General features: G+C 45.4%; 1 protein-coding gene across 3 annotated transcripts in view; it reads right to left on the reverse strand.

Moving 5' to 3' along the window:
• COL6A3 (collagen type VI alpha 3 chain) overlaps nucleotides 1–12,705 on the reverse strand; it is an 81,275-nt gene that overhangs the window by 37,825 nt on the left and 30,745 nt on the right. For all 3 annotated transcript variants that reach the window (XM_077869347.1, XM_077869346.1, XM_077869345.1), the window contains 7 exons: nucleotides 10,145–10,753; nucleotides 7,659–8,264; nucleotides 5,486–6,100; nucleotides 3,990–4,589; nucleotides 2,997–3,334; nucleotides 1,863–1,941; nucleotides 684–829 (listed from right to left, as the gene is read on the reverse strand). In XM_077869347.1, coding sequence (XP_077725473.1) covers nucleotides 684–829; nucleotides 1,863–1,941; nucleotides 2,997–3,334; nucleotides 3,990–4,589; nucleotides 5,486–6,100; nucleotides 7,659–8,264; nucleotides 10,145–10,753 — 2,993 coding nt within the window. The remainder of the gene's footprint in view (nucleotides 1–683; nucleotides 830–1,862; nucleotides 1,942–2,996; nucleotides 3,335–3,989; nucleotides 4,590–5,485; nucleotides 6,101–7,658; nucleotides 8,265–10,144; nucleotides 10,754–12,705) is intronic.

Raw genomic sequence — 12,705 nt, forward strand, 5'->3', positions numbered from 1 at the left:
AGCCTTGGGAAGAATGCAAGAGCGAAAAAGGGACATTCAATTCATCCCACGGCCTGCTATTGCCACCAGCAAACAGTCCCTGAGTTGACCACTCAGCCCCACGTCCCCCAAAGGCCCACCCACTGCCAACCCTGGAGCTAGCATCTGCAGCCAAGAGAGGCTGAACCCAAGCATTAGGAAGCCTCAGGGATCCCCTCCACCTGCTCCAAAGGAAACTAGGAGAGAGGCCATGGAGATGCTTCTCTGCCCAGAAATGATCTCTCTTCTCCTGCGTTGCCTTGTTTTCTCATGCAAGCTTTCTGATGCTGACAACCTGATTCCCGTTTGCGGACAGTCACTCTGATGTTTTGCCTTCCCGACAGTCTTATGAAGGGCAAAATGCTCGCAAAAGGGAACTGAGGAAATCGCCGGGTGATGCCACCAGCGTACCCAGAGAACCACTGTCCCGCTGGCCACTTTCCCAGCTCTTGGGTAAGAGCTCCGGTCCGAGGGCTCACACACAGGATGGCAACAAGGAGGTCCCTCCCAGGTGAATTAAACAACTTGAATAATTGAGTGACCCACCCAAAGGGCCCCTCTGCCATTCATCTGGCAAAAAAATAAAATAAAGTGCCTTCGTTATCTTAAGGTGACAAAGAACTTGGTATCTAGACCAGTTTGTGCGTAGAGACATAAAAACTCACGAGCTGCTCTGCTAGTTCATAATCGAGGTCCAGCAAGTTAAGCCTCAGGGGCCTGTTGTATAGGAAGCCTCGCCCGAACTCCAACTGCATCAGCTGCTCCAAGTTGGCTACACGTTCAAGGCCCACGAGGATAAGAGCCTGGACACCTGCGCGGAGAGGCACATTCAGTGCAGCTTGCCTGGCCCTCCACAGCCACCACCTCTTTGCCCTCCTGACTTTTTATTTTATTTTATTTTTTTTAAAGATTTATTTTTATTTATTTATTTATGATAGACATAGAGAGAGAGAGAGAGAGGCAGAGACACAGGCAGAGGGAGAAGCAGGCTCCATGCTGGGAGCCCGACGCAGGACTCGATAACAGGACCCCAGGATCGTGCCCTGGGCCAAAGGCAGGCACGAAACTGCTGAGCCACCCAGGGATCCCCCCTGACTTTTTATTTTAAAAGAAGACTTCAGTGTAAAATGTGGGCTTTACCTAAGACATATTGAATCAAACTAGTTAGCCACTCTGAAGGGTCAAGATCCTGGAAATTTTGACACCTCTGAGCAATTGCTCCAGCTACATAGCTAAACTCATCAGTAGAAATACAGGAAGTGACATCATGAAACACATTCATACAGAAATTCTCAAACTCTGGCCTTGTGAAACATGGGGGTGCTGTGGGAAGAGCTGAGATGCACACCTCCCAAACCAGTTGAGTCACAGTCTCATCTTCTTCGCTCAGGAAAAGCCAGCTAAGTCATAGAACATTCTTAGGATAAATTTTGCTTCTGTAAACCTCTGGTGTTGGCATTCACTTTCTGCCAGTGCTATGAATTCCAAAGGAAACGAATATCCAGATATTATATCTGATAATAGGCATCCCTGTTTATCTAATTGCCCTAAATTTGGAAAATCTATGTTCATTATTTGGTGTGTAGTAGAGCATATTTTTGCTTAAAAGTATGGTATTTGTGAGCTGTGATCAAAACTACATATTCTTTTGCAAAAGCATGCCTGTGTCAGGACTTGCTGATAAAGCCATCTGTGGTACGAGGGGAACCCCGATAGCACCAGGCAGGTGACAGAGGGCCAGGCTGCAGGGAGGATGCCCCAAGGATCCCCCAGAGGACTCTAGCTGGGTAGTGTCCCTGCCTCACCCAGGCCAACTTCTCACATTTAGAAAGCCCACGACCTACCTTCTTGTCGGAGTTCCTCAGATGCCTTTTGTAAATCAGCCAGATTTCCATCCACTCCATCCGTAAAATGAATGACCACCTGGAAAAAAAAAAAAAGATGTGTCAAACCCCAACCAAAATTAGAAACATCAGACTTCCAGCAGGGAGACCAGTCCATTCAAATCCTCCATCTTAGAGTCGAGGACACCGGGGACCAACAATAAGAAACAGTCATCCTCAGTTTATAGCTCTTTGATACTGTGCAATAAGTGAGGGATAAAATAAAGGGGGATACTGTAGTGCTTGATTTACTAAAAAAAAACAAAAAAAAAACAAAAAAAAAACCTCAGAATAAAAATAAAAACAGTTTATCTCATTTTCCTATTTATGTGATGTAGTTTCTAGAAATTGTGTGAGTGTGTGTCTGTGGGTGTGTTATGGGCTGAAGTATGTCCCTCCAAATATCAGCTGTTGAAGCCTTCACCTTCAATACCTCAGAAGATAACTATATGTGGCGATAGGGCTTTTAAAGGGTCCTTAAATTCAGTGAGGTCATTGCGGTGGGCTCTAACCCAGTGTGACTGGTCTACGGAGAAGAGATTGGGACACAGACACACCCAGAGGGAAGATGGTACACAGACAGAAGGAGAAGGTGGCCGCCTGCAAGCCAAGGAGAGAGGCCTCTGAAGAAGCCAACCCAGCAGACACTCTGGTCTCAGACTTTCAGTGTCTCCAGAACTGTGACAATCAATTTCTGTTGTTTCTACTGTTTCAGCCACCCAGCCTATACACATGGAGAGAAAGAGAGGGAAACAGAAACCATGATGTACTTAAGGGGTTGGACTATAATTCAACATGAATTAATCATAACTTCAACTCAGTCAAGCTTACTTACTGATTTCCAGGATTTTTTTTTTTTAGAGCATTAGTAAAACTACTACAATGAGGAAGATAATTACCTTTCAGACTATTATGATCAGCTGACGGTAAGGCACTTTTTTATTTTTTGGGCACTGCCAACCCCATCAAACGGGAAGCGTGTTCATAGAAGAACACTTTGGGAAAAGGGGCTTCTGGACATAGAGGTGTGCCTCCTGACCACTAGAAGTCCAGAAACTGCATGGGAAGCTGAAAGAGGGAGGAGACCATGCTCACCTTTACATTGTCTGCTGAAGACTGTCTGAACTTGTTCTGATAGACCTTCAGTGTGTCTGCAGTGAGGACATAGGGGTGCTGGTTGCGCATGTTCCGGAACTTCTCAAACAGTTCTGGCTGGTACTCGGCAAAGTCAAAGGCCTCCACGGGACCTGAGGGTGTGTTGGCCACCACCGACACCCGCACGGTGGGCATCTGGCTGCCGCTGCAGCTGATTCTTTGCATCTGGCTGATTCTATTCAAGATGGCATCCATCTTGGACTCAAGGCCCTTCTGGGTCACAAAGACATTCTGATCCCTTGATCCGTCAAACCCCAGAATCACATCCAGATTACAGACTGCAAAAGGGAAAGTAGGCAATGAGCTCTAGGTTGAGGTGGCTGAGATGAGTCCAATACACAGGCACGGCCCCCAGATGGGGACCAGGCATCGTGCTCAAGGGCAAAATGAGATCCTCTATGTATGGGCTTGGAGAAGCAATTTGGTCTGCCTCTCTCTCAAGGCACGCCAGAGCTGACTCTTAGGAACTGAGAGTGTAGACCATTTCAATGTGTTTGCTTTTCTGGGGTATTTGTCAGTTTTGGCCTGCAATACAGTTGGTGTGCACGTGCACCCCAAGATTGTACTTGGAATTAAACGCGCTTAAGAACTCGACTACTCTTTTCTCAAATAGTTGATCTAATAAACCTATCAACAGAAACAGGGACCGATTACTCTGAATTATTTGGGAGATCCAAGAATAGAGGGAAAAAGTAAATCTTGTAAGAGCAAGAAAATACAGACTTCCACTCTTACCCCAAAATATAACATATCCTTATTGTTAACAGGGGCCAGGCGGTTGCCAGGACCCAACCCACGTGGATATAAGGAAAATGACTGAAGCAACCAAAGGCTCAAGGACCCCACGGGCCAGCACCAGGCACGTAAATAACCAAACAGGTCCTAAATGTTGGCACAACAGGATGAAAATGTACGTATAAGGGGATTGGTTACCTTTGGAAATATCGGTCACACCCGGACATAAGGTTTCATGCATTGCATCGTGCAGAGTTTCCAGAACTTGCTCACTCAATTCAGACAGCTCCTGGACGTTCCCCACTCGGAACGCTGTAGCACTGTTGGACGCTATTTTCCCAACCTCCTCTGAGTCGATGTTCTTCACACCCACGGCAAACACTTTGACACCCTTCTGGGTGAGTGCCAGGCTGGCCTCCTGGGCATCCTCCACCGACTTTCCACCCGTGATCACAAACGCTATCTGAGGGACCCTCTGATCCAGGCGGCTGCCCGCCTCCGGCACGAAGTGATTCAGCCTCAGGTGCTCGATGCCCACCTTGGTATTTGCGTGTCTCCCCCCTTTGTAGACAACTTTGTTGATGGCATCAATAATCTGCTGCTTGGTGGAAAAGTCCTTCAGGAAGAACTCGTCAGTGGGGTCAGAGTTGTACTGGACCAGCCCCACTTGGATGGAGTCACCCCCCTCATACAGCGTGTCCACAATTTCAGACACAAAACGGAGCACTTCCTGGAAACTGTCCCTCCTGAAATTGATGGAGCCATCCAATAGGAACACAACATCTGCTTTCTTTTTCTCTGAAAGTGATTGAAATGCAAATGAGGAGAAATTTGGTTTCCATATCCATAACAAATATACAAAGTGTAAAATAGCTGGAATGATGCTAAAAATGCTGTGACTTATTCACAGCAAATACCTTTGCTTTATTCCATGCCTCTATGGTTCCCAAATTCACAGCCACTATTTTGCTAAGAACAAGAAGATAAATGACAAACCATCTGAATGAAAAGATAAGAGACAGTAGGACTTGGGGAAACTGAGAATTCAGTCTGATTATCCCACACAAAATGGTATCATGCCACAGATTCAACGATCCAAAAACTCAGATGTTTTAGGAAATGCCACTAAGCACTTCCCTTCTGGTTAAAAATAAACAATGATGTCTGACAGGAGTTGAAGGAAATGTGCCAGAGGCAGATCAAAAAAGGGGTGGGGGAAACAGATTGGAAAATGGGAAGCAGACCCCGTACACCTTTGGAAGATCGCCTGCCATCAGGCTAAGAGCTTCGTGGAAGCCTGCCAAAAGTCAATCACATTTGGGGGTAATTTCCTAATTATAATCAATCCATCAAGACTGGAGTAAAAGAGGAGCATGGATTAGCCAGTCTCAGATTCTGTCCTTTTCTGAGAGCCAACGAATCTAGAGTTAACCCTCAATGCACCTTCATAGGAACTTTCAGTGAGGTTCTAACTAGTCTCAGAGAAGCCTCTGGAGGAATCAACGACCATGTTCTCTGGGATATGTTTCCTTCTACAGTTTCAACTGAATCATTTTTCCAGTATTTAGTTTCTAATATTATGTGCAGCAACAACCTTAACAGATGAAAATTATTAAGATAAATACTAACTATATTTTTTCAATGAAAGGATAATTGATGTCACGCTCTGTAGTTACAGGTCACGCAAGTCATACCTGGCCGTGAGGGAGAAGGTGTGTCCACTCCTGGAGGTGCAGGCGTGACCCCAGAGGGCCCAAAGGCGTGCATGACCCTGTCTTCTATGTTGGGGAGCTCTCTGAACTCTCGCACCGTGAAGACCAGTCTGGGGTTGTTGGTGATGGTCTGCAGCTCTGCTCTGTCGATATTTCGGTTTCCTACTCCTAAACTCACAATCCCTGAGGAGCTGATCACCTGCGAAAATCTGGAAGTATCATCCTGGGATTTTCCACCCAGAAACAGAACCAGGTGTTGGGGCACCCCGTCTTCTATCCGGCTCCCAGCAGACTTGACAAAGAGATTTCTTGCCACAAATTCCAGAGCTTTGCCAGTGTTCAGTGGGGAACCCCCTCTGTGCCTCAGCTGACGCAAAGCATTGATCACGGAAGCCTGAGATTTATGGGTCTTCAGGTAAAATACTGGGAAGACCTCATTGCTGAACTGTACAGCCCCAATCCTCACTTTATTGGGGCCAATGTTGAGTCTGCGAACAATCTTGATAACAAAGTCCCGAATATATGCAATGTCATCAGGCTTGACGCTGTCAGAGCTATCGATTAGGAAGATAATGTCTGCTGCATCACTCTCAATACCTGTGGATAGAAAGAAAAGAAGAGGAAAACTTGGGACACAAATGGAGTCATTATTTGGTTTTATTTCTGCTTTCATTTCTGAACTTTGCCTTATACGGCACCACAATATCAATTAACATTAAAATTATAAGCTGATGTGTCTGTGTTTATCTCTTGAGCTTTTTAAATATAATCACTAAAAGTTGAGCCTTTTCTCACCAAAATCATTTCTGCTTTTTGAACTATTCGAAGTTGTCCAAAACTTTCTCTTTCTAAGTTTACTCTAGTTTCATTTTGGCTTTGCGGTCTGGGTTACAACTAGTTTTTAAAAAATGTAAACAGCATTTAGAAACTGGATTATCAGAATCTACAGAATCATGAGCTGTTACTACCAAAAGGGATCAAGATCACCCAGAATAACATCTTTGGTATACAAAAAGAGAGAGACAACTGACGTCAGAGGTCCTCTGTCTGAGGCCGCCACGTAGGTAGTGACACCTAGAGAATGCCAACTCTCTCCTAGTGCACCTCGACAGCTGCCCAGGTGTTTGACTCATGGAATTTCCTCCTGCCCACATATCCCTAGCATTTATACAATTTGTTTTATTTTCACTGTTATTTCCCCTGTTTTCTTTATATGAGTCCACTTTTAACTACAAAATTAATCAAAAAGTCTTGAGAAAGATGAACCATGTTTTCCTTTTAGTTAGGATTCTAGGTACTTCTTGGATACCATTTTTGGGTTTTTTTGTTTTTTTTTTTAAAGATTCATTTATTTATTTATGATAGACAGAGAGAGAGAGGCAGAGGCACAGGAGGAGGGAGAAGCAGGCTCCATGCTGGGAGCCTGATGTGGGACTTGATCCCGGGACTCCAGGATCGCGCCCTGGGCCAAAGGCAGGCGCTAAACCACTGAGCCACCCAGGGATCCCCCCAGATACCATTTTGTTGAGCTACTCATATGTTGCCACTCAACAAATTCAGCCTCTTTTGCCTCATCAATCACCAGGCTACTTATAATGGAAACACAGCACAGCAAAAGCTGAGCAAGTCATGGAACTGAGCCATTAATACTGAGAAAGACAAGAAACTGGCCCATCACACACAGCCAGGCCTTGGGTTCTCTTGTAGAACACAAAAGATTTCACACAACATCAGCATCAGAATCATACACATACAGACAAAAACGAAGACAAAAATAACTAAACACCCACCACCCTAGCTAATACGAATGACTTCTGCTTCTTTACCAGTTACAGTGTTAGCCGTAAGATGTAGAAAGATAACTAATCAGAATTATTTTCAGGCCAAATTGCCATTTCCTTAAGCCTTCCACAAAATTGTCCACCACAAGCTCAAATCCTATCCTTTCTAACACCCTCTCCCTAAGATGCTCTATGGTTCACCATCGGGTACATCCACCCTTCTTGCAACAAGCAATAGACACAAATGGTTCAATAGCAGTGTCCCTTTATTTTAATTTAACTTATCATGAGTACCATGGATCTCTGAACCTGTTATGTTTTTATATATATTTTTAAAAATGCCTCAGAGAACAACAAAAAATACCCCATCTTACCTGGAGAAGGATAGCGAGTGCTGGCCAGGATCTGCTGTATCTGCTCTGAAGTTAGGGTTGTGATGGGGGTCAGCAGTTTCTGCTCCAGGCTGGGCAGCTCCCGGAATGTGTTCACTGAGAACACATATTCAGGGCTCAGGGAGATCTTAACCAACTGTTCCTGGTCTGCGTCCCTTGCGATGGTAAATGGTGCAACACCAAACTGCTTGAGTTCTGCTGCAGAATCATCTACTTCATCGTCAGACTTTCCAGATGAGATGAGGACCAGGAACTGAGGGACGCCCTCCTCAATCCTGCTTCCCAGGGGCCTCTTGAAGATATTCCTTGACACGTACTCCAGGGCACTCCCAATGTTGATCTGCCTCCCACCTTTGGGCCTCAGCCGCCTCACCGCATTCTGCACTTCATCCTTACTGGAATGGGCATTCAGCAGGAATTCCACCCTGGGGTCCTCGCTGAACTGGATGACTGCCACCCGAGTCGTGTCAAAGCCCACGTCCAGGTAGTCAACCAGTCTCTCAATGAGGGTGCGGATGTACTGAAATTCAGGGCTAGCATTTTGGGACCCATCGATGAGGAACACCACATCCTTCTTGCTTCCAACACCTGAAAATCACATGTAATCATGGGCTTCACCTTTGCCGGCACCAAATCCTTAGTGTTAATGAACCACCTGGTTCATGGTTTGTCATGGAATCATCACCTGACGGGCGACATAACCTCATTCTGACTATTACAGATAAAATACCAGTCCCAGGAGTGGGTTCTGGCTTTGCAGTGATTATAAGTCAGGGAGAAGAAACCAGCAAAGGACAAAGAGTAACCCTGAGGGAGGTGGAAAGTAGACACATAAGAGCCATGTCTAGACCAAGTAGGGGTGGTGTTTCAGGAAGGAGATGATCTCAACTGGGACATGCATCAGCTCCTCATAGATCAAGCAAGATGGCATCTGGGAACTGATCATGGGGGAACCTTGTCAAGAGCGCTTTCTGTGGAATGGTGAAAGTGAATGACAGATAGGGGTGGGTTCAGAGAGGAATTGCAAAGGTTTCAATAACTCTTTTAAAAGAGGACTGAGGTATTCCTGGAGGGGAAGCAGGCATCAAGAGGGTTTCTCAGAAAGAAGAAAAAGTGATGTGTCTGTATCGTAAAGGGAATCATCCTTCCCATCCTTGGTGGAGAATCAATGAATCAGGAGAAAGAATGATGGATGGCGTCCTTGAATAGATGAGAGTGGGCAGGTGCCTAGGAGGCAGAGACGGCTCACCTGGGCTGAGCTATGGACAGCAGTGCTGGGAAGAAGGAAAGCATAGAAGAAGCAGGCTAGGAGGTAGACAAAGGTAGAAAATAGTTATTTTGAAAAGTGGGGGAGCAAATATGTTGCAGAAATATGTGCTTGTATTTAAAGTCAGGAACTCACATGTGCACTATGACAAGACTTCCAGAGTGCATTCTTGAGAACCCTGCACCATATAGAAGGACCCTGGAGTCAAATAGATTTTGGAACTGTGGCATTCCCTTATTGCAATACACATCAATTGTGGGAGGACCTCTTTGGCTTTATCCCACTGTTCCCCAGATTTATTTGATCACAAACCCTTTATAACATTCCACAGAAGCCTGCAGGACACAGTGTACTCTAGCAAGGAAAAGCCAGCCTTGCTTCTACTCTTCCCTTCCTTTTGTTCCCCTCTGCCTTTCTTTTTCCCCCCTCCACACCATGAGACTTCGGATGGTACTCTGTAAAATGTAAGCCACAAGGGAGCAAGGACGCTGCCGCCTCCTCAACTACTGCAACCCTCTCCACCCGAGTGCCCAGGGTGGGTAAGCCCTCGTGGGTATTGTGCAGGGCACGGATAGATCTCAGCCCCCTTCATCCCCAGCAGCCAGGATCCCACTGTTTTCTAGCTTATTGTAACCAGGTCTACAAAAGGGGAACAGGAAAGACGAAATAGAATGAACTACAGTTATAAGAGCAAGGTTGGCTCCTGCCGGTTAAGACATTTACTTCTCAGCACCAGCCACATTCAAAGGCAGTCATCATGCTTTGGCTCTAGAAATACCAATATTTCAGAGACTGAGCCCCAGCATAGGGGACCCTGTTGTCAAGTTCCCTCCCTCATCACAGCAGGCTGCCAGCTGAACCCCCCAGTGGAACCTTAGAACTGATATCAAGCCGGTGCCACCAGTGAGGTGGCCCCATCCTTTTCAACCAACATTATACAGAAGCCTCTACATGGACTTAGGAGTCTACATTAAAGCCAAGCATATGCACATCTTTGAAACTTTTATAATTTGGCCCAAAACATGAATCATAGTATGTCCCCAGGCCTCTGCCACTCCTGATCACTGAGACCAAAGGCACATAGTTCCTAATTCTTCATGAAAGGCCAGTTTTTACCACATATGGTAGAGAAAACCAACAGAGAATACTTTGGAGCCCACAGTCCAAACAAGTAGCCCCATCCAAGGAATCTCCTCCTTACCTGGACTCGTTGGGGGAAGCAAAACTGGCTGCAACCGGCTCAGTTCTTCCCGGCTGAGCTGGATCACTCTGTCGGAGACCACCTGCTGGATGGTTCCCAGCTGCCGGAAGGTAGGAATGGCCACGGCAAAGTCAGGAATGAAGGAGATGGTCTGCATCTCTGTGATGTCAGCATTCCCGATGCCGATGCCGATGGGCACTGCCCCTCCCCTCTTCAGGACCACCGAGGGGCCCCTCACATCATCCCCTGACCTGTCAGCCGTGAGGACAATCAAGAGCTGGGGGACACCTTCCGCTATCCTGCTTCCAGCTGAGCTGATCAGGATATTCCTCAGGACAAAGTCCAGGGCAGCCCCAGTGTTGGGGGTTGGCCCTCCCAGGATGGTCAGCCTGCGGATGGCGCTGACCACACTCTGCTGGTCCATGTATGAATTCAGGTAGAACTCAGGTCTGGTCCGGTCGCTGTACTGCACCACGGCCACACGAACCCGATCTGGGCCCACATCCAGGCTCTCCACTACTCTCTGGACAAATTCCTTCAGCAGAGGGAAGCCACTTCTGACACCTTCAGAGCCGTCAATCAGAAACACCACATCCTTCTCACCTGAAACTGGGAGGGAGACACCCTCAGTGACACACAGGACCAAAGGACTGTCTGCCTTGGATCAAAGTGGGCAGCATAATGGCCCCACACAGGTATCCAGTTAGGAATCCCTAGAAATTGTGGAGGAGACTCTGCAGGGATGATTACATTACATGTTTCAGGGATGAGGAAACTGTCCTAGGTTATCCAGGTAGATCCAGGATAATCAACCATGTGTCCTTCTAAGAGGGAGACAAGACAATGGAAGTTCAAGGGAGAGCTCTAAGAGAGGAATCAGAGGCCAGAAAGAAGATGATCTGCTGCTGCTTTGCAGATACAGGAAGGGGCTCCAGGCCAAGGACTATGGTCCACATGAGGCAAGGGAGTGTGTGACCCATGAGGACCTCCAAAAGGAATGCAATGTGGTTGACACCTTGCTTTTAACCCAGCGAAACTGGTTTTGGATTGCTGACCTCTAAAACCAGAAGACAATGAATCCATTTTGTTTTAAGTCACTAAATTTATGGTAATTTGTTACAGCAGGAATCAAAAATGAATATAGCAAGATAGATACATGATTGATAGATGGATAGATGATGGATAGGTAGATGATAGATAGATAGATAGATAGATAGATAGATAGATAGACCCTTTATTTTAGGATTTCTCAATGCTTGAGCAGTATGGTCAACTTTCAAAGGTGTACTCAGGAAACAGTGTTTGCTGAGGGAGAGATGAGACAGCATAACCTGCATAACCATCAGCACGTTACTGAGATGGGAGGGTTTGAGATTTGCCGTATGTCACAGCGAATCAACAGGGAAAAATGGAGACCAGATGTTGGGGTTACAATCCAAAACCAACAGTGTATGGCCCAAGAGTCAATGTAGAAGTTCTAAACCCTCGGTTTTTAATCAAAAGGGCTGTATTTGAAACTAATTGCTCTTTTCTTGCTGCATTCTTATCGACAAGTGTAAAGTGGTTAAACACAAAGTCTTGGTAAAATGGATCAGCACTTGGAGATTCCAGTGAAGTGCTTATGGTGAGAATTCACCCACCTCTTGTCACACTTTATATTCTCTATGAATGAATTGTGGATGAATTAGAGCATAGGGAGACCCACTTAAAGTAAGACATTAGGGGACCATGAAGTTGAAGAACTTTTTAGCTATAATGTACCCCTGGTATGTGGCTTTTATTAAACATCTAGTAAAAAATAGTGTTTTCAAAAAGATTTTTAACTACTGATGTGTCTAAATCTTTATAATCTTAATTATGAAATATATATCCAATTATGAAATATTCTAATGTTACCCTGATTCTCCTGTTTTGCCTTGAGAGCAGTTAGACAATTAAAGTGATGGAAAAATATTCCATGTTCATGGATTGGAAGAATTAATATTGTGAAAATGTCAATGCCACCCAGGGCAATTAATACATTTAATGTAATCCCTATCAAAATATCATGGACTTTCTTCAGAGAGTTGGAACAAATAATCTTAAGATTTGTGTGGAATCAGAAAAGACCCCAAATAGGTGGAGTAATATTGAAAAAGAAAACCATATCTGGGGGCAAAACAATACCAGATTTCAAGTTGTACTACAAAGCTGTGGTCATCAAGACAGTGCGGTACTGGCACAAAAACAGACACATAGATCAATGGAACAGAATAGAGAACCCAGAAATGGGCCCTCAACTCTATGGTCAAGTAATGTTTGACAAAGCAGGAAAGACTATCCACTGGAAAAAGGACTGTCTCTTCAATAAATGGTGCTGGGAAAATTGGACATCCACATGCAGAAGAATGAAACTAGACCACTCTCTTGCACCATACACAAAGATAAACTCAAAATGGATGAAAGATCTAAATGTGAGACAAGATTCCATCAAAATCCTAGAGGAGAACACAGGCAACACCCTTTTTGAACTTGGTCACAGCAACTTCTTGCAAGATGCATCTCTGAAGGCAAGGGAAACA

This window comes from Canis aureus, chromosome 24 (assembly GCF_053574225.1).
Source record: "Canis aureus isolate CA01 chromosome 24, VMU_Caureus_v.1.0, whole genome shotgun sequence".
Lineage (NCBI taxonomy): Eukaryota > Metazoa > Chordata > Mammalia > Carnivora > Canidae > Canis > Canis aureus.